General features: G+C 32.5%; 2 protein-coding genes across 3 annotated transcripts in view; one reads left to right on the top strand and one right to left on the bottom strand.

The window, feature by feature from the left end:
• The window catches only part of LOC143912414 (alpha-1B adrenergic receptor-like), a 20,830-nt gene extending 10,968 nt beyond the window's left edge, over window positions 1–9,862 (top strand). Inside the window, exons 4-8 of the mRNA XM_077431689.1 lie at window positions 96–285; window positions 5,242–5,342; window positions 9,233–9,383; window positions 9,457–9,562; window positions 9,687–9,862. Of these exons, the coding sequence (XP_077287815.1) occupies window positions 96–285; window positions 5,242–5,342; window positions 9,233–9,383; window positions 9,457–9,562; window positions 9,687–9,862 (724 nt within the window). The remainder of the gene's footprint in view (window positions 1–95; window positions 286–5,241; window positions 5,343–9,232; window positions 9,384–9,456; window positions 9,563–9,686) is intronic.
• LOC143912028 (prion-like-(Q/N-rich) domain-bearing protein 25) lies at window positions 8,241–26,626 on the bottom strand. 2 transcript variants are annotated; one of them, XM_077431160.1, is made up of 8 exons: window positions 26,196–26,626; window positions 17,842–17,948; window positions 17,558–17,701; window positions 17,281–17,421; window positions 17,071–17,203; window positions 13,058–13,194; window positions 12,770–12,936; window positions 8,241–11,033 (listed from the first exon to the last, which is right to left on the bottom strand). In XM_077431160.1, exons 2-8 carry the CDS (start codon window positions 17,942–17,944, stop codon window positions 10,875–10,877), a joined length of 984 nt encoding a protein of 327 aa, XP_077287286.1. In that variant the 5' UTR covers window positions 17,945–17,948; window positions 26,196–26,626; the 3' UTR covers window positions 8,241–10,874. The 2 variants fall into 2 exon arrangements, with proteins under 2 accessions (XP_077287286.1, XP_077287285.1); XM_077431159.1 differs by lacking the exon at window positions 26,196–26,626 and adding an exon at window positions 18,030–18,108 and having other exon boundaries at window positions 9,998–11,033.

Raw genomic sequence — 26,626 nt, 5'->3', positions numbered from 1 at the left:
GCCTGAGCGGTCGCGGAAAGTTTCCAGACTTTTTCCACAAAGGATCGCTTTTTGAATGTGGATTTTTTTAAAAATTAAACTTTATTTTTTTACAGTTACGTAATATTTTCGGCTTGCGGCTCGTTCTACATACCGGCTTTGGTTATGATGGCTCTTTGGTGGAGAGTGTATAGGGCTGCTACCCGTAGATCGGAGCGTTTGGCCAAAGGTCATCTCGTAGGGACCGCCTCTGGAGGACTAGCCCTCAGGGCACACAGAGGTGGTGGACACAATTCGTGTAATGCAGTAAGTATCATTCAAATTCAATCTCAAAAACTCATCGATTTGTCCAATATCTACTTTGCTTTCTTCTGTAAACTTGTGGGTACCATTCATGCACTACTGATCCCATTTTTCTATCTAGTTACACTGTAATGAAGTATTTTCTCTTACTCTCCTCAAAACTTCCTTATTTAATATACATACACACTCATCGTCTATGTACTATGCATGTACTTAGTCTTATTTGTTTTCTTACACATTCCTTTGGGTACCATATGGACACTTTCCATAACCAACTAAGATCCATTTATCTGTTTTATCTAATTAATATTTAAAATTGCCCCCTCATGTACGACATTATATTCAGAAATGTTTTATTAATAATCTAATCAACGTTGGTCTCCATTTTATTTGACATAATTTTGTATATCATTTAAGTACTTTCGTAGCCATTTTTTCATCGTTGATCATTTTTTCACTCACTCTCCTATATATGTACATATGGGTGACCGTAAAAAAGTCGAAAATGTTCGTTTACCATGCATACATATGAAAAACGGTCAGTATATATATATATATATATATAAGTGGCGTGCGGTAAAACTCTCTCTCCCCCCCGTCGTACATCCTCACTTAATTTGCGCGAGCAGGATACAACAGGAACAAGAGGAACATGATCATCGTCCCGTATCCTGCGCACGCACATTAAACAAGGCTGTATGACAAAAAGAGAGATAATTTCACCGCATGCCACTGATATATATTATATATACATAGTTCCATTTACCATGCACCCTTTTTTTATCTTTCGACTTAAGATCTTTCGATTTTCGATCTTTGCTTTTTTGACCTTTTCACTTTCGGTGCCATGAGGAAGACCCATGTACATAAAATTTTAAATAGTTCATTTACCTAGCAACTACATATTCAAATTTCATTTCTTATACTATTGGGTAGGCGCGATTTCATACTATACTATTATTATGATATTATGATACTATTGGGTAGACCCTTCATTTGCACAACTGAACCGAATTCATCAATCTTATCTATCGCTTAACTTTTCCCTCACTAGAATCCTTGCTAGTCATGCATATCGTATATGATAGTGTGTATGAATGTAGTCAACATGTTCCGTCTCTCTTTCTCCCCTTGGAATCGTATATCGTGGAAAGAGACGCGGCATAGTATGGGCTTTGTGCATTAGCGATACGATGCGATGTACTCACTCACCGTGCTACGTCTCTCTTTCTTCTCTTTCTTCTCTTAGAATCGTGGAAAGAGAAGCTGTATATAATAATATAGGAAGTCCGCTGGGTAGTAGGGAGGATTGCAGGAGAGAGAGACAAGTAAAAGCGATCTCAATTAAATCTTATACGTTTATTTGAGAACAATAGGTACTCGATGCGCATACGCATCCGGTCGCGTCAAGGCGCGACTCTACTACTGTCGCTACCGGACAAGGTTCGGGAGTACCAACCTTAACATTAATACATATGTGTATATTACCAACTGTTCGGCATGAGCCACATCATTATACATAATTATAATCATTTTATATTAATATCCTACAATAATAATATTTAAAATTTAATTAATTGTTTTGGAAAAAAAATCATATTTTTAATTTATTTTTTGTTAATGTCAGTCCATCAAACGGAGTGTACAAGTACATATTTGCACATAAGCCATTAGTATTTATATAATAAACAATTGTATATTCTTTGGTTACTAGTACTACTCATCCGTACGATTCTCTTCCTTTTTACTATTCATTAATTGCTTACAAAACTCAAATACTATTTACTTTTTAGCATTTAAAGTTATAAAAATTTCAAGAACGGATTATAACTTTATTTCAGGGACAATTTCACAATGAGAAAACGTTCATTTGCTGCAAAATTACCCTTATTTTTTTTTTGTTTCATTTAAAAGGCAAACTTATGTTAATTTTATGATGCGATTCCGCTTTTGTTGTCCTCGGAAGTCTCATCGTGAGAAAGATTTTCATTCACAACGCAAGGACAATGTCGTTATATTAAAAATAATACCGTCTCATCCAAGATTCTCGTCAGATTTCACAACTGCAAATTGCAAAAGTTGCACACTAAAGCCGATACATAATAAAAATACAAACACACTATAGCTCCAATTAAATATTTTGCAATGAAAACAACAACCTGTACACCGTTGTTAATTAGGCTCAAACAATTCAAAGTGCTGTAATGGGACTTTTGATCTATTATAAAACCGTCTGCAGATTAAGCACAATCGTTAGATAAACGTGACAGCACTAATTAAACCCCAATCGGGAAAACAAAACTTAATCTGGGGTCGAGGATTAATTCAATTATTTGAAAAGTTGTTTCCGCAATTGGGTCGTCAATCAGCTTTACCATCCATTATATATTATATACATAATACTGTTGTATGTAATTAATAATTATACATAGAGTTGAACAGGGCTTATCGAACTTTTATAACAAAAAATAAGTGAACATTTATTTTTAATTTGGTACACTATTTTATGTTCTAGCCTTTTATTTGACATTAAAAATAGTTTAAAATCTCACAGTACTGCTATTTGCCCCTCCTAGCAATTTTTGTATTTTGTAATATCAAATGAAAAATAAACAATGCACATTTTTAACAAAATTCATAGTAAATATAAGACAAGTGTCTTCAAATATTAATGTGGGCATTCACGTGGAAAATTTTCGGCAGACAAGTTTCTCATAAGGTCTGTAGCTACGATATTTGTCGTGGCCGAATACGCTGTGACAAATGTACCGACTTTGTACTTGAGAATATATTTTTGAATCAAATGCGGTTTCACAATCCTTAATAAACGTACCTCAATATATAATAAAATCAAATTTATTTTTCATTTATACCAGGAATGCCTAACAGGTAACCCCAATGTGCCTCCGTGGCCAGAAACATTATTATACAGAGTAAATACATATTAATTAACATCCATAGAGACATTTATGGCTAAATTTGTAAATTTGCAGCATTTTATACAATTCAGCGAATTGTAGATTGATGAAAACTCGAGATTTTTGCGAGAAAATGGGTAAGGTTGCCAATATTTTGGAACTGTTTCAATGAAAATCGGATAAATTGGCAAACTCTGATGGGAAACGATCGAACTGGAGTCACAAATCCAAGGTCTGGCCAGCAGAAACCATTGAGATATGAACCCGTGACTACTTTGTTCAAAGCATTATATGTATGCTCACCACTAGTCTATTCTGCTGCACATATGTTTTTTTGGGTTTGGATGAAAAGCTTTCCTACTTTTTCCAACATTTCATCGTCATCGTTATCGCCCAGCCTTGCAAATATTCCATTGATGACTTCAAACATCGCACTCCGTAGCACTTTTACTATCACTTATATTTAATACAATACTATTAAATTATTTAAAAATGAACGCGGCAAATAATGCAATCACGATAACGATTGCCGCAACGTTGAGCTGTGCCATCATTTTCAAGTGCGTTTTGGATGACTGCGACTGTACGGCCACGGCATATAATGTGGTAATGTTTTTTTTAGGCGCAACGCCTCGATGACCTTATCGAAATAAATTTTACATAAAACTATCAATATCATACGTTAGAATCTTTATAACGAAAAATTAAAAATTTCAGTGGCCTTTAACGGAAGGTCGAAATGGCCCATCATGTCGAAACGTTTCGGTCTAAATGCATGCAAAAGAATTGTTTATAAGATATCATATGAACCAGAAGCATATATTAGTGGTTAGCATGTAATGCTTTCAAACCAAGTGGTCATGGGTTCAATTCCTGTCCGGTGCTGCTGACCAGACCTTGGATATGTGACTCCAGGTCGATCGTTTCCTATTAGAGATTGCCAATTTATCTGATTTTCATTATAACCCTTCTAACAAATTGGCAACCTCGACATATTTCTCGTAAATTTCAAGTTCCGCCGATTAATGCTAATTTTTCTAATTTATCCATAGATGTCTCTATGATGCTCTGTAAAAATTACTCTATAAATTGTTTATCGATCTTTGTAATTATTAGGCCTTCATGGTATTGTTGCGTAGGGGTGGGTGGAGGATCCAAGTAAAAGGCCAACAGTCGTTTCACAGCATTTATTGATGATTAAGGAGATACACGCACTGAAACTGCTTAGTCCAGAATGACCTGATATCGCCTACGTACCGCCTTATAAGGGGTAGATCTCTCAGGACGTCTAATCTGTTTACCTACTGTATAGTCACGTATTCGGATATGTATTCCCACGGTATGAGAAGTGCAATCATTGTTTAGCTTTCATGCACTTTCATAGCTTGTCGCTAATCCTTAAAACCACTTACCCTGGTCACACGGTCTCTCAGGACGCTACCCGGCCTAATCCGATCGCAATTACTCGGCGGCTCTGTTTAGTATACGTAACAGTATATATGTATGAATATATATATATGTAAAATAAATAAAATATGTATAAAAATATCGAGCAAGAGCACATTCCACGTCGTGTCGTACAGTCGCAGTCATCCAAAGTTGACGTTTTCAATATTTTCTAAATGAGGACTTAATGTTTTATCTGGTGTTGCCCTGTATATTAATAGTCGAATTGACCAGCGATGCCCGGGAAAATGAATGTTATTCATTGTTGTGAATGAATTAATTCTATTCATCTGTGATTATGTGAAATTTGATAGAAGTTATATTTTATTTCGGCTTCAAGCTTCGTATCCCTTATCGATTATTTATATACATATGTACATATATGTAGTGTCAAAATGAAAAACAAATACACGTTCCACTGATTGAGAATCATTGAGGCAGAGGCTGTGATGTCACGTTGAACGAAATCAACTTCAAACGCGACATCCAGTTAAAATGTAAAGGGTAAAAGCTGAAGCGCCACTCTGTCATAAATGTCGTTCATGTCAAGAGGATTATTCGCAATTTCGTGTTAATGCATTCGATTTATTTTCAGGTTCCGTGTTCAGGAGAAAATTGGAGGACTGGTTCGAGTCAAAGGAGTTGTGAATGGGTCCAGACGCATCAGCAGGCCTCTTCTATAGCTGTCGTGACCAGGTTTTAAATATATTTATAAATTATAATCCATTTATAAGGGAAACTGAATCTTCCGGCATTGCTTGGGCTGGTGAAATTAGAAATGGAACTTTTTCTGGAACAGATGAAAGTAGAATGTAGCAAATTGACGAAGAAAATTGTCAGTAGACTAATTTGTAGACAAATCCTTGCATTCGATAGATAAATGCTAAAAATTGTTTCTAGTAATATTTTTATCGTGGCTGTATTTGAGCAACAAGCAACTTGTCTGCTAACTGCTAATGATTTTGTTCACAATAAATTAATTGAGTGATCTGTATAAAATATTTCCAAAGTAGTATACTGTCTTTCAAAGAATCCAAATATAATATTATTAAATAATGGACAGACTGGTTAAATCTAGGTTTTTTTTTATATAAACAACGTTTTAATTTAAAAACTGCATTTGATAAAAGATTATTTAAAAACGAAGTTAGATTTATCATTCGATTAGTAGGAGTTGTCGTCGTAGAAACTCTCGCTACGGTGAATTTCTTAGGCAAATATTTATCGTCAAACTTATCTACCGGCAAATCTTTTCAGTGGCGTAGCTAGAAATTTTGGGCCCTGATGCAAAAATTACATAAGGGCCCTTGATATTTTTTTTAATTACGAAATGAAATAAGTTTATGTACATATTTTACATTTTAAATTAGCTCGCTTTCATATTCACTATTTAAATTTTTAAATTGCCGCTTGTTTATTTTCAATGGCCAACAATGCAAGATTATTTAGCCTTGATTATCCGATAGAGTTTCTTTTCTAGTTTTAAATCATTTTTATTTACTGTAAGATCTTTCAACACTCGCCACTGTTATTGGTTAATTAAAAAATAACATAAACTTCCGAAAATTCACTTTCTAAACAACAGTATTTTGTGATAAGTAATTATGAAAGTTGTTTTATGGTCATGTTTTCAGTGGAATCGTTTTTCAATAATGAAATTACTTCAATGAACTGGTCATCAAATTGATCTGAGAAAACTTTTGGATAATTTTAAACAAGTTTCTAAAATATTTTCTTTTGATGAATTCATAATATTGCGGGGTTCAAGAAAACTGAAATAATTTTTCAAAACTGAAATAATTGAAAGCAACTTTTAAGTTGAACGGTTACCTTACCGGTTACGGTTACTACGGTAAATGTATTTTATAGGGTAACGTTACGGTTACCCTATAAAATACATTTACTCCGAATAGTTGTTCACTGTTGAATCTGTAATCGGATGCAAACTCATCAGAATGACGTTTAATGATATTTTGACGTTTGTTTTCAAATTCACTTCCTGGTCATTTTTTCGCTTTTAATTTTATTTTGTTCGTATTAATTTCGTAATTTACTAACATTCTCATATATACGATTTAATACCAAAGTGGTAAGATCTCGTTCCTGCAATATTTTCGTACTAGAGCGGCTACACGGCTCATTTGTAATTGACCGTATAACTAAATGTGTCATTCGCAGCTTAGCTTATACATATGTACATATATGTATATGCAGTGGTGTCACCCCAATTTTGGAACAACGGGTTTCCAATTTTTTTTTCAATAAAATTATTTTGAAAATATATATGTATATACATTTTTTTTTCACCCAAGGCACTATTGCATGAGAGTTTATTAAATTTTCAAGATTTGTATAATTTTTGACAAGAATTATATGAATTTTTAGATTAAATAACGGGTTTCCGGAAACTTTTGATTTTTAACAACGGGTTTCCGGAAACCCATGGAAACCATTAAGGTGACACCACTGTGTATATGTACCATCAAATATGATACATACGTATTTTGTCATTTTCTGTTTCAATATTCGATATATTTACATGGATAATAATTTTTTTTTATATTGAGTGCTTAAAAAAGCACCACATTTAAGAGGGCTGGACAGCAGCACCTTGTCCATACAAACGTACTATACTTCTCCCTTCCTCAATTATGGCACTAGAGAAATTATTTTTTAATATGCTATGGATATCCACCATTGGGGTGCATCTATCGTTTTATTTTTTTGATTAATTATTTTTTATAGGACATAGGAGCCGCCAAACATCTATAAAATCGCCTCTTTTTTACACCCACGAAACGGGTCCAGCGTGCTTATTTAACGGTCGATTTTAAAAAAAATACGCCGATAGATGCACAGAAACTATCTTTCTCATACCGATGATGATTTTTTTTTTAAATTGGTCCAGTTTTGGAGGTGAAAATAGTAGAATACGAAACCTCGATTTTGTCAATTTAAAATACGTTTTATCTGGTCGAAGCGCAACTGTCGCATTCACTCAATATATATATTGATATATATTGTCGCATTCACTCAATATATACATACACTCAATATATATATCGAAGAAAGAAACGGTAACAAAATTAAGGTTTCGGGTGTACAGCCCTCTTAATGATCCTAAATTGAAATGTGTACATTTTCATGGGAAAAATAAAAACATAAACATTTATCTTTATACATATAATGGAAGATAACTAAAAAAAATGAAAATTGCAATTTATGTATTAGTTTAAACTTTAAACTAATAAGGTTTATAATATATATTTACGTGAAAAAATTATCCAATGTATTTAATAATTATAATATTTAATTTGGGCGTATTGACAAAATTGCTCAGAAAATAATATCTGTTATTTATGGATAACCTTATTGAATAGAACGCACGAATAAAAATGAATTCACCTTAACTTAAATATTGGCCGACTAGAGATCCAAGCCACATATTTATTTATGGAGGATGCGTAAGGATGAAATTAAATACAAGGCCTTGTCTTTTCGAATCTAACTTGATCCTCGTCCTAATGAGATTCTGTCAGTTATTCTTTCCGTTTCATTTTCTCCCCTCGTTTGTTATTTTCTTTTTTTAATTTTGCGTAATCCCCGTCCTGCGAAAGACAACAATATAAAAATATTATTTGACATTAATGTTATTATATTATGCTTCGAAGGTTTCTTTTATTTCGTTTTAATTAAGGGTGCAGACGAGTTGAATGAAAAACTTTGTTAGCATAGCAGCGTAGAATTTTTCCCCATATTACTTTTATAAGAAAGAAAATTTGTATCCCATAATATATTCAAGTCACGTAATCCATCACAATATTCATTTATGTTCCATATTTGAAAACATGTCATAACTTTACAAATAATTAGGCATTTTTCTCATTGTTTTTGAGTTTAATATTTGCAAGACCGAATTTTGTTGACCTTAAAAACAATTCATGTTAATTTATTTATTTTCAAATTTTATATTAATTTCATTTCAACCTGAGCATTTTGTATCCGATACCTAGACCTGGTATGTAGTTATATACTCAAGTCGAGACTTAAAATGCTGTAAGGTAAATTTTATCATAAACGTTGGGCCAGTTTATAACTGACAATCATACAAAAATAGCTTGTTTAATAATAATATAGTTACGTACACCGCCGAGTAGGTGCAATCGGATCAGGTCGAGTAGCATCCCAGAGACTGTGTGACCGATATAATTGGTTTCAAGGATTATCTCTAGACTAAGTGCATGTAAGCTAAACAATAGCCACCGAATTAGCCGCTATTGGTCCTTTCTCAGAAGTGACCGATACCGTGGGACTGAGTGTCGTGGGAATACATATCCGGGTACATGCCTAAACAATAGGGAAGTAACCGGACGTCAAAGATGCCCTGAGAGACCTATCGGTTATAAGGCGGTACTTAGGCGATATCAAGACATTTCTGGACGGAGCACTGCCAGTGCGTGTATCTCCTTAATCACCAATAAATGCTGTGACACGACTTTGGCCTTTTGCATAATCAGTGTATTCTTTTTAATCGTGTAACAATATAATATTTTCGAAGGTTTTTAAAGTACAAAATGAAATTTTAGGAATCGTGAAAATGCTTCTTCAGGCTCTAGAACGTGTTATGAACCCCCTTGTGGAGTCCATAAAGTCGACAGTGCCAAAAGGTGTCCGACGAGTAATAAAAACTGTTCGTTCAACAATTCTTCAGTCAGATCAGTAATACCACAAAGACAGGTACAAAATTGTCGTGTGTGTTATGTTATTATTAATTTATCATTGATTTTTCGTTATAAATAAATACTTTCAGACGTCAAAATTTGACATCAGCCACAATAGAGCCATCAGAACTTTGGCTCTGGTTGTCGGAGGGTTCATGCTGTGCTGGTGTCCTTTTTTCATCATACTTCCAATAGGTAAAACATTTAGTATTCATCATTAACATTAATACACTACCCAGTTTTGATCATTTTCTAAAGTGATTGTTTATTTTTATCTAAGCACATATGTATTTACTTAAGATGAACGTATTGATTTCAGACGCCGCTTGTTCGACGTGCGACGTCAGCAAAGCGTTCACGTTTTCATTCTGGTTGGGATATTTTAACAGTTGTATAAATCCATTCATATATGCTTGTAGCAGCAGGGAGATGAGGAGAGCTTTCAGAGCCATCCTATGCCGAAACCGTAAAAGACCAATATTGGATTACCGATAAGTATGATGTTCAGAACAACTGGTTGATCCTTGTTCTATTTCAGAATAATGTAAAAGAACTTGTCGACGATTGATATTTTATCGGAATGTATGATTGTAAGTATGAGATTGTGTATTAGAATTTGTAACTAAAATTAAGGCAGTGTATATATGTATTTTTAAAATATTTATTAGGTTTAATAATTTATGTGTACAATATTAGCTTCATTTTGACTCGATTTTGTATTATAATTATAAATATGCATACAATTTATGTTTGTGAAATATCTTGTTTCTATTAATAAATATATCAACTACATATTTTAATTAAAGGAAGTATGATTCAATATTATACAAATTCTATAAAATAATAAAAACAACAATATAGACTAAATTTCTGCTTTTAAAGTATTATTTTACAATTATATTGAAACTCAACTATCTTTGACTAGTACGTCGGCAAAATTTTCATAAAAAAAAAAACAATAACTTGAAACTATTTCAATGCAATCAATTGAAAATAAAATACTCACACGCATAAATACATATAAACATACACATACACACAAAACATATAAATAATAATATTTTCATCAAAAAGTTACAAAATATACATGACTATTTACAATGATAGTTATCCAGTTACAATGATGACACTAACTTTGCCGAATAAAATGATTATTTGAAATTTTAAAGTAAAAGTAATTTCTTTTAAGGATGTAGAATAAGCACGAAAAATTTAAAAACTAAATCTCAACCCAAAATATTAAAGATAATTTTTTTTCTTCAAAATATTTAAATAAAAATACCTTTAACAAAAATGGAATCTTTTTAATAGTGACATACATTTTTAATTTGTTTACCCTTATTTCACATCTCTTAAATGAAAAAAAATATACAATGGGAACTGTCCCATTAGACATGCACTTATTTTAATATCAAAACTATTTAAACTTCATCGGCAAAGTGAGTATAAACATTCACAATTGAAAAAATTTGCATAATTTTTGGATAAAACTCCAAAAGCGTTAAAATTATAATATTATTAAACTTCCAAACAAAACCATCAAGGTTATAAAAAGTGTGATCTTTGGTTGTAATACTGAACCAGTGCCGCCTTGATCCTTGCATCCCTGGCACGTGCAACTCCCTTGCAAACATTGTCCTATAGTTTTATCTTCCATAAGGCATTCCTAACAAACAAAACATTGTCAATAATTCGAACAATATATATATATATATATATATATATATATATATATATATATATATATATATATATATATATATATATATATATATATATATATATATATATACAGTGGCGGACTGGCCATATAAGCGAACATGCCCGATGGCATGTGGGCCCCACTATCTGTTAGAAAATATGGGCCCTCAGTAAAATTAAATAACTTTTTAACTATTTCACGTGTGTAAAAATGTATAGGATATTGCAACTTTAGGACCTAAAGTTTGGGTATTTCAACAAAACAAATTTCTTACGATATACACAAATAACTAATACCTGCTTTAACAGCCCAAGGATCGGTTAACTTTTTTTATTAGGCTTGAAATGTAAGTTTCAACATTTGCGTGGGCCCTTTTGCCGGGCCTATTCCAACGTAAAGATTATGTATATACCAATACCTATGTAACAACTAACTACTGAAATAAAAATGGGAATAAACAAATTTTCGTGAATAATATAACCTGAATTGCTTAAAACAATTTTGATAGGACGATTCATCATCAACCAGCGATTTAAATTTACTTCATACTTTCAAAATAACATTTGATTATACTTCGATGATATAGTAAGATTTAAATACACAATTTTAAACAGTTTCCGAATATAAAATCTATTCCTAATCTAGACACACCCATGTAAATAGAAATATAGGATAGGGGCCCCCTCCCCAAAATCCCGATTTTCGATTAACATTAATTGAAAATATTATGCATTTTTTTCAGGGACGTAATTTGGGGGGGGCATAGGGGGGCACTCGCCTAAATTAAGGAATAGTGTGAATTTAGAAAATATTATGAATTTAATGATTAATGAGATACTATGGATCTATGAATGCTACGTGTATTTCTTATGTATGTTACTTTTGGGTAACTAATAAAATAATCGCTGCTATGTGCTTTGAAAAAAAAACAAAACAAAACTTTATCTAATGTTATTACGTACATATGTACATAGATAAAGTGACAAGACAGTCGGTAGAAATTAAGTTAATTGATAGTTTTTTGGAGAATCAGTTTGATGGTCGATTAATGTTGACTATGTAAAGATTTGTGGAAAAAAATTTTCGCCTGCGGCGCTTTTTTCTCTTTTTACATAATATTTTTTTATAATTACTTTTTCAAAAATAAGCTTATTTTTTTCATATTTTATAACTCAATAAGGTAAAGAATATTTTCCATTTTTATTCCGATATAAAAAAGATTTTTTGAAAAAAAATTCAATTTGACTAATCTTTGCCTGCCCTGCCCCCCAAAGAAAACGCTGAAATGACGTCCCTGATTGTTTTCTACCGAAAGTAAATGCCGCTTTTATGCCGCATTCTTTTATGATGCATTATATTTACCTAGGACAAGGGTTAAAACGAAATATACAATATAATTTATGGATCTATTTTGCTTTTGCCATTTTTCTTGTACCTAAATTTTTTTATTCCCAATCCCTTGATTTTTAGCGTTATGGAAAGAAGAAAATTTTGTTATATAGGGGGGGGGGGGGGGAAATTATTTTAACCCTGGGTGGGGCCCCCTTTGACTCCTGGCATGCACTGATTTCAGTCCCAGTCCGCCACTGTATATATATATATATATATATATATATATATATATATATATATATATATATATATATATATATATATATATATATATACATCTATGTAATTAGGAAATGATCAAACACTACCCTATCGTCCGTACAACGCTGGCCAATATTCCTTGTCTGAAAACAGGCACTGCCAATCAAATGATTATCCCATCGGCATACACATTTTTCATTTTGACAAACTGTTCCATTCAATTTGGCAGTGCATTGGCTTTCTATTTCACACGAGTCGCCTATATTTGTAGCGGCTGCAATTAAAATTTACATTTTAGGTGAATTTACGGTCAAATGTTGTAATATTTACATTGGTTCATATACATTGTGTGGTGTTTTTTACAAATTTAAGCTCAGATTTGCCTGTTGCGATACCTTTGATACAACGTTCTTCGTCCGGGTGTACGATGTATTCGTCAATGCATCGGCATACGTCCCGACATTGAGTATAGTCTCCGGTGCAATGTTCATTGTCTTCACACTGGTCGCCCAGCATAGCATCTTTTAGACATCTGCAACCGTTTAAATAAATCTTAAATAATAATTATAACTCGCTTAATAACATTGGTAAGTTCTAATTGTGGCCAATAAATATATCAATTTTTTTTTTTGAGTGATATCAAATATATTTTTCTCCATTTATGTTCAAACTCTCGTCGGAATTACTAATATTTTATATAATACATACATATTAGTCTTAAAATGAATTACATATTATATTAAATATAATTTATATTACATATGTTCTTCATTTGACGACTATGCTTAGACGAATATGCATACATAGAAACTGTCAATTTGATAATAATAACTTTTTATTCCAGATGATAAGGAGAATGGTGCAATTTCCATTGTCCATATAAATAATACATACAAATGAATTATAAAATATAAAATAAAAATATAATATGATGATATAATAATAAAGATAATAATAATATATGTACTTATAATAATAATATTAAATAATTAATCAATTTATATTTCATTTCGTTTACAAATTATTGTATTGTAATTACAGTAGAAAGCTAGAATAAAATTGACCTAATTGAAACTTTGGGTTGGTTAAGTTATTTGACTTCAAATATTACAAAAAGTAGATTCAATTTGGAATTTGGTACAGTTTTGATTGTCAATTTTTTAGTTTGCGTTTTTTTTTTCACTAAAAATAAATATTTAAGTCGTTTATTATATGATTATGCGATACAAAATGTCTAAGAATATGGTTTATTGAAATTAATAAGAATTAATGAAATTAAGTAGGAGCAAGATATCTTATCATTTTTTTGTGAAATTTCAAATAATCAGTGATTTCTTAGAATTCATATTTATAATTGAAATTGTTATCAATTATATATCAACAGCTAGCATTTTTAAAACAATATTTAGCAGAATTTTCCAAAAGTAAAACTAAATCGTATCGCTGTTAGGCTCAACGGGTAACTGAAATTCTGCCAAATTATTAAATTTCGACTACCATCTTAACTTTGAATCACACAATTTTAATTACATCAATTGAAATGGGACAAACAACAGTACGTGACATAAATGACATTAGTCTGTCATTTATGCATTGTGTTAAATTAATTCGAAATGATTCATTCATTCACTATGAATGATTCACTTGAAATATTTACACTCGCATACAATTGAATGCAATGAATATCCAACATATCAAATCCCATCAAGGAACAATATTCTGGGAGTAAGTAAAATACAATCAGTATATTACTTGAATTGTGTTTATCAAAGGTTATCGATTAGGATTTCTCCCATGTAATATTGTACGATGCGGTGCAAACATAGATCTAGAATAACCTAGATATGGCATTACATACAAATTTCGTTCTTGTCGCCACTAACTGAGGGGTGCGGGGGGTTTAACTAGCGGGGGAAAGTTGGGAAAAAAAAAGGTTTTTTTCCCTACGACGCAGCGGTCGGCGTTTTTTTCACTTCCCCGCTAGTTAAACCCCCCGCACCCCTCAGTTAGTGACGAAAAGATGAAAAGATCTCCGCATATCTATAGACAAGATCTCCGCAATCGACCTTTCCTACTTAGAAGCTAAGAACCTACTGAGAGAACAGTATAAACCGTGAGGGCGGATCTATGTATTATACATCTATGGGTGCAAACGATCGACATGCGCCAGACAGACTGAACCACAGATTAACAACACGTACCTTATGCGTGCGCACTGCTCGCACATAAACTAAGCGAAATCTACCCGAAGTCCCGACATACCTACCCTGTATACGTTCAGTGCTTCTGATACTTTAGTTTCGAATTTTGCCTTATTAAACTCGCCAGAAAGATTCAACTCAATTTTAATAATTGCATCTGCGCATATCGAAAGGTTACTCGCAGTGGCGGCTCGTGATAATTTTTAGTGGCGGGGCTGCACTGAAAAGATGTCTAAAAAATGTCACCATAATTGTTCTATCATGTCATAACAGGACAAAATAAGCACAATTTTTAGCGTACGACCACTTACATGTGGATTTAAGTACTATTGAAAAAAAAAACTAGCAAAATTCACCACCCATTAAAAGGGGTGCGTCCAAACGCGATGAAGATTTCGAAAAATACGCTGCCACTCCAGTAAGATTGCTAAAAAAAATTCGCGCTTGCTGGTTTCGCGACCCGGCTTTCTCAACAACTAAATTAAGTTGATGAGCATAACAGTGAACGAAGTGTGCATTTTTATAAGTTTGTTTCAAAATTTTCTGTACACCTCCCCTCTCTCCGCTCATTACAGCGGCACCGTCGTAAGTTTGAGCAATAAGTTTTTCATTGTCATCGTTTAAAACTAGTTTTAATTGTTCAGTAATGCATGCGCTCTTATTTTCCGGATTAAAAAAAACCCCAAAAACTTTACCCCCTAATTCGTAACGAAAAACATTAACCTGTTGACAATGTACATATATACATCGGTTGTTTCATCTGCCATAACAGCTAGATAAGTTGCTTTTTTTATTTCAGCACTTATTTGTTCCCTACACACGTTCAAAATAAAATCTAAAAGTTCATTTTGAATAGTTTTTGATGTCCCTTTAAAAACCGAAGAAGTTTGAAAATGTTTTTTTAAAGAATCGTCGAAATTTTGTGAATATTCTAGAAGCCCCCGAAAAACTCCTGGATTTTTTGAATTATCTGTTTCATCGTGTCCCCTCATTGGCATTTCAAATTTACCGCAAAATTTAATCAATAATTTTAAATAAAACATCCCGATTTTTTTTGACGTTTTCGTTATGCTTATCTATTTCCCGCCGACAAGCTTCGCTTAAATGGGTTTTTATGTTAGCCGATCCCAAAATCGTGAGATTACACACATTTTTTAAGTGTTCGACACTTCCCTAGTGTTATTTAATTTTATCGTTTAAATGTTTTAAGTCAATAACTCCTGTTTTATAAATGTCTGGATTAAATTTTCGCGAGTAACTAAAAGATCTACTAGTTGCAGGCTGTGAAATAATTAAATTGGGCGTGAGGCAGCCTAATGCTTTTATAGCGACTTTTTCGGTAAGTTCTAGTCGCGAAAAGTGCAAATTTTGTAAATATTTTACTGAATTCTTTTTTTCTTCCATTTTTAAAAGAAAAAAAAACTTAATATATTTAAATAAAAATTACGAGAAAAAGTTAAACAGATTTGAAAAAAGTTTGCTGTTATCAAAATGAAAACGACTCACCGAAGATTTGATGAGGGCTCGTACACAACCAATTAAGAGTAACGAAAACGAATAAAGCTGTGATCGTGCGATTCAACTAATCAAATGTAAGATCAAGCGCGCGAAATCTTAAACAAACTGACAGATGAATGTCGTTTAACAGGCGAAGGCTGCCGACTATCCAGCCCAAAACGCCAGAGTGAGTGAAAGAGAAAGAGCTATCTGCAGTTGCAAATAGCTCTTTCTCTTTCTCGTTCCGCAACTCCGGGCTGCGTGGCGCTCAGGGCGGCGCTGTAAAACTTTACAGCCAGTACAACAACATTTTAATTCATCTATCACCATACAAGTTAGTGGGGTCTTCGAGACGGTCAACATTACTTACAATATCACCCTTTTGGATATGGGTGATATTGTAAGTAATATTTACTCTGTCGAAGGCCCCAATAGTTCGTCCATCCAACTAATAAAAAAAATATCATTAATAAATAAAATATTAAATGTATTATTAATATATTTAAGAATTTTATAGGAGGGGCTGCAGCCCGGCAGCCCGTTAGGACGAGCCGCCACTGGTTACTCGTCATCTGATGTGCAATCTATCATTCGTGAAGTCGAGCATTGCGTTTAAAGCAGCCATCCAGTTAAACTGTGGTTCAGTCTGTCTGGCGCTTGTCGATCGTTTGCACCAAACCCAATATTGTAAATAGCAAATTTATAATAACCTGTTTCCTGCGTCTCTGGGACTGTGCAGCAGATTACATTGACAAATGCCTCGGACGCAGAACGCCTGATTGCTGGAGATATCATCTGGGCCAAGATAACAGTTTTGGGTGACGACACATTTCTCTCCGATTTCTGCAACGACACCACAACAAATCAATGAAATCACGAATTAATTACTCGTGCAGAAAATGCTTGAACAATTGACTCACTTGATGTCTGATAGCATCTTCCATCATCAAAGTGGGAGTTGGATTTGCATTGGCAAGCTCCGCTGGCACATTCTGAATTGACGCTCAGTTTGCTGTGACATTGAATGTCAAATCTACACGGGTCACCGAGTCTGTCAGCCTCTGAAATCATCCAAACCAACGAACTCAGAATGACTCATGATGTCGTATCGATTTTGTTACTAGTTGCACATATTACACGATTGTACAAATCCTCGATAAGATATCATCAGAAGTGATAAACGCAGATTATATTTACCTCTCAAGCATTCTCTATGTGTGTCATTGAATGGTTGGATGATATAATTTTCTTTGCAATTGCAGTATCCATTGCCATCTGTATATTTGCAGAATGCATTGTCTGGACACGTGGCATCAGCTGTGCACGTGTTGCTGGTTGCTCCTGTGAATTATATGATATATGTATTGTTAATAAATTCATAATTAATTAATTAACTTTATATGCAATGATTGGCATATAAAGTTATCATTTGCTCATATGAAACATTAAAGATAAAATGAATGTATAAAATGATTGCTTACTTTTCTGATTTAAATCACTTTGAGAGTCGACGTTTACAACGTTGATCAATAAGATGGTCAGGAAAAATAATTTTGTCGATTGCTTCCATATATCAGTTTTCATTTTTCTGTAAAGAAAAAGATAAGTATTAATAGTGAATAACAATTGAAAAATCTTATTATCATTATTATTATTTATAGAACAGAACCTGTTTTTTTTTTATATATAATTTGCGTCTTTAGTCAAACAATTGCTACACTGTACTGTTATAGATGAAAGCGAAATTTACAGATATTAATTATTATCTGTAAACCACTCCCCGATATTAATCTTATCAGCTAATGAGTACACATGCTCACAATAAAATACTATGCATTGTGTGATGGAGAAATATATCTGTTATAAAAAATATCTGTTCCCGTGTGAAATTGATCGACTATATGTTAGATACATATGTGGACGGATTTGTGTCAATTACGACTTATTCCCCCTCCAATTGTTGTAATGTTCTATAAGTTGCAATGCGCACGCACAGTTGGGCAGACACGTGAAAGTGGTTAACCGATACACTCCTTATGGGCGAACTGCTCACATCACTGAGCAGTTCGGAAGGAGACAAGTGAAGTAAATTTAGTCACTCGAGCCCACTCATACACGGCAGTAGTCGCACGCAACTTATAGATCAAATTCAGGAAAGTGTACCTATGTACATACTTATAAAATAAAATGTTAAACAGAGAAAAGAGAGAGAGTTTAACTATACTACTTGGATCCTGAACGCAATCCTTATATATTTAAATTGTCCTTCGAAAACAGAACTTCAATCCCAAACAATATGTATACATATGTATGTATGTAGTTAAATTAAATAATTGTATTTTATAACTGTCATACAAAATTTGAATGATGAGATCCATTACGAAAAATATATTGACACAATTTTGAGTAATACCCTAAGTATTTGTTTGACATGAATCTTTTATGTACAATATTAAAACAAACTCATAAAAGTTAATGACAGCAAACAACAGTATAAAAGCATTGTTGCTTATGTGCCTACTAGACTATTACATAATTGTAGCTCGAGAGACATATTACGTTTTATAAAACTACATATCGATGGCTTAGTGCATAGATATTCTACACAGAGAAATGTATTTTCTCAGATTGTACGTCCATTTGTTACTTTATCTATGTACGTAGTAACAATAGAAGAAGTTTTGTGATCATGCAAAAATTCAAACTAGATATTTTGAATGATTCGAACTCAGAATCGATCACTGATCACGTTTTCAAGATCTAGAAAAAATGTATGTGTGTGTGCGTGTTTGTACTGTGTGTCTGTGTGTCTGAGTGTGTATGTGTGTCAGTGTATTTTGTAATGTTTTGAACACCGTTAATCCTATCGAACTGAAACTTAGTATCGGTTACTGAAATTCTTATCGATACGTCGTAAATTTTTTTCAATTTTTTAAGTTGACCGAAAATGGTACCTCCCCTTTAAGATGTCCTCTTTTTTTAAGTTTTTGATTTCAATTATCTCCCAAACCACTAAATGAATTAGGCTAAAAATAATTTTGCATGTAATAGAAATTATAAATTTTATACCCTAATATTTTTTGGCTACAAAAGTAGTAAGTAAAAACCCCGGAAGTAGTACTTTTACTCTAGAGAATCGAGGCTTTTTATGTTTTCCTCAGAAACCTTTTAATTTATCGAACTGGAACTTCATATCTAAAATTTTAAGTTTAATACCAAGTTATATATAAAATTTGGTAATCATCTATCAACCGGAAATGGCAGTTTACTCTTGTTCGATTTTTCTTCCACTATTTTTTCGACCCCTTAATCATGTGAGTTCTTCACGAAAAAAATCAAGTATAATTCTTATATCAATTTGATGAAAATAAAAAAAAATCATTAATTTTAATAAACCGGAAGTGTGATTTTTTCCTCTTAGAAAAGTCAAAAATGTTGTGACCACGATTCTTTCCACACCCCTGAACGTATCAAGCTGAAAATTTAGATGTGTATTCTTTATGTACTATCTTAGAACTGATAAGGTTTTGGTCAGAATTCGTACACCGAAAGTAATATTTTTTTTAAAACAAAATTTCATTATTTTATTTTGACCTTTTAAATTATTTTTATTTTCTTGATATTTAATTGGTATAATAACTATAGTGATTTTAAGTAATAAAAAAATTTCTAAAAAAATCCGACAGCCGGAAGTAGAACTTTTGTCTTATGTAAGTTTCCCTACGTTTGCGCTCAATTTGTATCGAAAATGCCCTCATAGCCGGTATGTGTGAACGTATATTTATGTTTAATTATCGAATTTTGTTTTGTATCTTTCTTATATTCCACAAATACACAGATTAAGTCGTGGATTGGTCACATCCGAATTTTTGAACTTGTGCCGAATTTTAAGTTTTCTTGCTGGAATAATTCGGGTTTTCAAGGTTAAAGTAAGGAAAAGCCTGAATTATTCCAGCATCTACAAACTTCGATACAAATTCAAAAATGGACATACAATATCTTTGCACTAATCCATCTATACATTCTGTAAAAATGTCTACATAAATTATATTACTTTCTATTATATATTAATAAATATACGATATTCCTTTCCCTATTGCACGTCTCCTTCTAACAAATTTTTTCGTGGCACGTTTTCCTACTACAAACAGCAAATAATACAAATGTTATTTATATTATTTGCATAAGTTACTTATGAATGCATATAAATTTTAGTTAGCCCTGTACACCTCCTGTAAGGCAATCAATTAATTACTTATTATATAATACAGTAAAGTATAGTAAGTTATGAAAGCCTACCCCCACTCCAGGAAAAATGTGTATAAAACAACGGTCGGTACATATTTTGCATGGTGGGGGTAGGCCTTTGTTAATGGAACGACCTGTAGCGCAACCCCCTACCCTAAAAAAAAATTAAAATAATTCAAAAACTTTATAATACGAAAAGAATACTAAATTTTATTTTTTAATGCAATAAATAATTTAATCCTCTCCCATCTGTTTGACCCACCACTGGGAATGATATTTACTTATATATTATATTAAATTACGTTCCATATGTACATTGAATTGAAACAAATAATTTTTAGTTTACCTATACATTGATAAGAGCGCTTGATATCATATCAACAGCCATGTTGTTTTATGCTCGACGAAGATTAAATCAATAGCGCTATTCACTGATAAGTAGGTATGAGAGAAAACAAACAGGTGTATGTAGTGCGCTTTTGAACACTCGAAAATAACAGTTTATAATCATGTATTTTAAAATTATCATTCACATTCCAGCATCATAAGCTAACGCTTTAATACGAATTGATAATGAATACACTCGAAATTTTGATAAAGCACTGCCATCTATTGAAAGAAGTTCGCAACAAAAAATTTTTAACAAACTAAATTACAGCTAATTGAAGGTTCGAGTGGAAAGTTCAAGTGAATCATTCACTTAAACTTTCCTATGAGTCAATGTGACTGACTAATCAGTCCGTTGGAAAATGAAAATACTCTTGCACTGTAAATATGTATGCATATCTTGTGAATTGCTGATGCTAGTGTCGTCAACTATGACCTAATTATTTTCTGTTATCTATATAGATATAGCGATAAATTTATATTGTCATTTCGAAGGCATAACTTGGGCTTACGAATAAACGGTATAAGGGAAAATGTCGAGATAAAATGAAAAAAATATATTATTTCGACGTGCGCAATTTTGTGCGCAAAAAGTTTGAACCACCTCAAAAATCAATTACACTGTTTGACAAATGATGACTTTTTTTTGGTTCAGAGACGAGATATCACTTTTCTTATAGATCTATGCTCAGTGAACACGAATGTGGTAATAAAAAATGTTGATTGGCTCGAGATTCGGAGATATATGTGTTTTTTAAATCGCGCGATTTTTCTATATCTTGGTGTTGTTCGGTCGATGTCTCAAAATCTATCAATTTCCTGTTCAAAATGAATATTGGAATCTATAGTCGGGTATTTTATCTTTCATTTGTAGTACTTTTCAGCTTACAAATCTTTCTAAGTAGTCGTCCAGTTCAAATCAAAAGTCAAAAGTACGTATTTTCACTTGGGATTTTTTCCCACTGTTAATACTATTTAATATTGAGTATTTTCTATTGAAACATGTTTATTGGGATAGTATTCTGGCCACACTATTTTTTGTTTTCGTTTAAAAGGGTTAATTGGAAGTGTGCTGAATTTTAAATCGGTAAAATTGCAAGCTAAAAGCTCGTATTAGTATTTACACGAATCTGAATTGAATTAATTAGGGATAATATATTAAATCGTCTTTATATTTTTTCAAAATATGTTTTTATATCAAAATAAAAATGGAAAATATACTTTGCATACACCTTATTGAGCTATAAAATATGAAATAAAAAAATAAGCTTATTTTTGAAGCCTCAGACTTTTTGGCTTATGTACAAAGCCAAAAAGACGCCACAAGCGAAAATTTTTTACCAAAATTTTGACATACATTAATTGACATAAGATTAAGTTTTCAAACCCATAAAATGATGATTAAGATTGAGCATGCTTGGGTCGAATGTATGTTGGTACGCTGCATAACATCAATAAATAAACATGAGTCTCATTGGCTACGTCCACACTACCGATATCTACACCCGATATTTTTGAATTTTCCATATCCAGTTCCCATATTGCAACCTGTGGTTGCTATTTAGGAACTGGTTATGGAAAAATTCATAAATATCGGGTGTAGATATCGGTAGTGTGGACGCAGCCATTGGCCCGCGCCTAGGGTTGCCAAGTGTCATGGACAAATAAAAAAGAAAATATTTAACAACAAAAAAGTTTTATTTTACAATTTCCTTTATAATTGTGCAGGTTATTTAAGTGAAATAATAATAATAAAAAACACACAAGTGAAATAAGTCATTTAAGGTACCAAAAATAAGGTAACCGTAAAATTCCACCAGTACAGGAAAAATTATATCTATAAGGCTAAGAATCATAATGTATATGTACATACATATATTTTTATGTAGTATCACAATAATTAAAAAAAAAATACAGAAAAGTCCAATTATCTCAAAGAAAATATTATACTAATTCCACTTTCATAATAACCGGAACATACATACATATGTATTATTATATTAGGAACTTGAAAAGTGCGCCTAAAAATTAATTGTTGAATTTAATTATCCTCATTATCACTCTCAATTTCATCACCTCTATTGCTATATTCATCTATACGTTGCTAATTTGGTGCAAAAGTTTCTTATTTTCTTTTATTTCTTTAAAAAATTCTAAACATGATACATTTTTATAATTATATACTACGCTTAAAATAGCCCGGACAGTGGAAATTTTCAACTTATTTCTTTCTTTCGTCCATTATTCGCTGATCATGAAAAATATTCTGTATACATTGCCAATTTGGCCAGGTATTGCAACAGCCTCTCCACCACGTCATATCTTGTGAGAGAAAATATAGTACGAACTGCGTGAAATCATTGTCAAAATTGAAAAAGGGGACATTATGGGTATAATATAAAAAATATAGAGTGAAAAAGAAAAAGTTATAGGTGTTTATATTTATAGAGGACGGCGAACAGCAAGAAGACGCCAAAGCGATCGCAGTAGATATGGTATCATATCTATATAATTTGTATATAAAATTATTATTTTGAATAAAAATACCAATAATTTTATTTTACTACCGCCATCTATGTTTAAAACTAAAAACTGGATAAACGTCAGGCATTTTTCAGAAATTCAAATTTCAAACGCGTCTAAAACGATATTTTTTCTCCATCGTAATAGCGAAGGATACCTTTACTTATATTGATGACCAAAATGAGCAATATGGCAAAGTATGAAAACGATCGGATAAGAGGCAAAATTTTTCCGTCATAGTAATCGTAAGGCGAAGTAAGAAGAGGTATGTAAAAAAGAAAACATGTTCTCTTAAAAAGAGACCTGTTAAAAAAAAGAACATGTTCTCTTAAAAAGAGACCTGTTGGCAACCCTACTCGCACCACGTGTCCCTTTACGAGTTAAATCATATATACATGTATTTCACTCGATATAATCATTTTTAATCCTATATATCAGTTTTAAAAGTAAGCCGTTAATTAATTGATGCTTTGAAATCTATACCTACTTTTCTACAGTATACGGTATGATTAAAATTTCGTATTTAGGACGCTCGGTCACAAAAAAAAATCAGCAGCCGGTTATTATAATCGCGAGACACAATATTATGTATCTATATCATTTTTTCAATTGTCGAATTAGCGTTTTGATCATTTGCATAGAATTAATTATCACATATCCGAGACGCGGTCAATGTAGCACAAATCCGAGGTGCGAATGTCAAACTGTGCGGCGGGTTAGTATTTTTTTTAGGTCGAAGTGAAGTCAGATGGTATGTGACATAGTTTTGAATTGTTCCGTTGGTTTTAAAATACGGATGTTCCCATTGTGTGCTGTTATTGATTCACGTTTACTGTTCGGAATACGTAATCTTAACCTCGCCTGAGGCATTTTGTCGCGTATCTGCATACCAAAGCGAGCATGTTGTGCAATTGTTTGTATATCGTCTCATGTGACGTCATCTGTCAAGGTTTGTTGGTGAAATTGTAAGCGAAATGTTGATGACGATTGTTGTATTTTTTAGACTTCGTATCTTTGACGCGTCGTATTAAAATCGAATTAAAAATATTTCTAATGCGAGCCAACTATGAGAAAAATTCATGGGAATAATGTATATTTTTTTAGAACACTTTCATTCGCTATAGATTTTATTGTATTTTACACATGCAAAATGCTTTTTAAGTGCTCAATTGTAGAAATTAATTGTGTACATATTTTATGAAAACGATGACAGAAGTGCTCATAATATAAGTAGAGTATTGAAGTGTGTCATAAAGGTGATTCTTCATTTAAAATTATAACTCTTATCATACTATATACACAAACATTCAAAGGTGATTTAAAAAACAAATATGTATTTATATCTACGTGCTTATAACTATTTTACAAGCTTTTTATTTATATACACCTATCATTTCATTTAAAGCCAGGGATCTATTAACTCAACACGATTTTAAGTTCAAGTGCCAAATTTAGTACACTATCTCATGGTACTCTAATTTATACCGAAGACGGGTTTTAGGGCTTAGGCCTTTTCACAAATGTAAGGAAAAATTATACGTCTCTCTAATTGAGATTTATGTGAATTTGTAGACTAAGATTTGTAAGTATTTGTATAACCCGCAGCATAGATCAATGGTTACCGAATAATGCTTTCGATTGTGTGGTCTTGGGTTCCAGCCCGGGTGTGTGCTACTGGCCAGACTTTGGATATGTGACTCCATGGTCGATCGTTTCATATCAGAGTTTGTCAGTTTATCCGATTTCAATGGAACGGTTCCAACAAATTGACAACCCTATCCTATCCCTTTGGCAAAAATTCGAGTTATTCAGCATCTCAATTTTTGTTGATTATAAAATGCTGCAAAAATTTGTCCATAGATGTCTCTGTGGCTGTTAATCGTTTGACCATATATGTCACGTTTAATAAATGGGTGTATACCTGTTTAAATAATTAATAAATATTTCTTAATCTGCATAGCACACTCCTCTCATTAAATTAATCTGTTAAACCAGTGTGCATGATTGATTAAATAAATAAAATAAGAAATTTGTTTGATTTAATAGTATAAAAAGACTACTTGAATAACTTTCAAACATATTTAATTACTTATCTTCTGTTTTATTTTATATCTAAAGAAACTAATGCTATTTAATTCACTTTATTTGAAGTATTGGAGATTAGTAATATCATTTTTTGTATAATATCCATAGAAAATTGTATAATTATTTCAACCTCATCGAGAGATGCTCATCAACGACATTGAGTCGTTGATGATCAATTTGGAACAAAATAAACACACACAATTATAAATTACTAGTGTTTTTACTCGGCTTCGCTCGCTATTTGTAATATAAGCCGCTTAAACATGGCCAATCTAATCGTAAACATTTCATTAAATTTATTTGAATATTCATTTTTTTTATTAAATTGAACGTCACGGATTCTACGAACCAAATAAACAAACATATGTACATTCAAAGTCTCTTTCAAAATTATATATTAGATAAAAAAAGACTTTTCAACCCAAATCGCATGCGACACAAAGTCAACAATCAACACACAACTTCCTTTGTTGACTCACATTTGAGACGCCAATCGCTGTGCAATTATTTGCACACATGTCATAAAACTGAATTTAGACTGAAGTTGCATTGCCGAATAAAAATAAACTGTAAATAACGAAAGAACGCTTACCGATTATAGGAGTTGTCCGTTGTCGACGACGAACGAAGAAAACTGTTGTCCCATGATAAGAGAATATTTCCAGCCAACGCGAAACCCTTATCAACGTTAATTAAATCTTCATTTTAGGCCTTTATCACAGCCACTGGCCAAACAACACATGGTAGTTTTTAATTTTCCACACGACTAGACTTGGCCGTTTCAGCTCATTATCGCTTTATTGCGCAAAGCGATCAAACACACTATAAACGCCAAGGTAAATATTTGCCGAACACATCTAGGTGTATGTAATTGCGTAAATCGCGCCGATAACAATCCTCACGAGGTGTGTTGATTACAATAGGTGTGTGTGATATTAGAATAGTGCGATCGGTTTGACAGTTTGAGAGACCGAGGAACGAGCGTGCAAACGTGCAACGGGCAACAGATCTCCGGTTCGACTG

This window comes from Arctopsyche grandis, chromosome 5, assembly GCF_051622035.1.
Source record: "Arctopsyche grandis isolate Sample6627 chromosome 5, ASM5162203v2, whole genome shotgun sequence".
Taxonomy (NCBI): domain Eukaryota; kingdom Metazoa; phylum Arthropoda; class Insecta; order Trichoptera; family Hydropsychidae; genus Arctopsyche; species Arctopsyche grandis.
Note: the sequence above shows the minus strand (reverse complement) of the source record. Positions and strands in the feature narration are given on the sequence as shown.

Bases quoted from the DNA above. Each gene is read 5' to 3' on its own strand.
- LOC143912028 (XM_077431160.1), bottom strand. From the start codon at position 17,944: ATGAAAACTGATATATGGAAGCAATCGACAAAATTATTTTTCCTGACC. The intron at 17,702-17,841 runs GTAAGCAATCAT...TATAATTCACAG, and splicing joins AAGTGATTTAAATCAGAAAA to GAGCAACCAGCAACACGTGC. The intron at 12,937-13,057 runs GTATCGCAACAG...TTTTAATTGCAG, and splicing joins CGAAGAACGTTGTATCAAAG to CCGCTACAAATATAGGCGAC.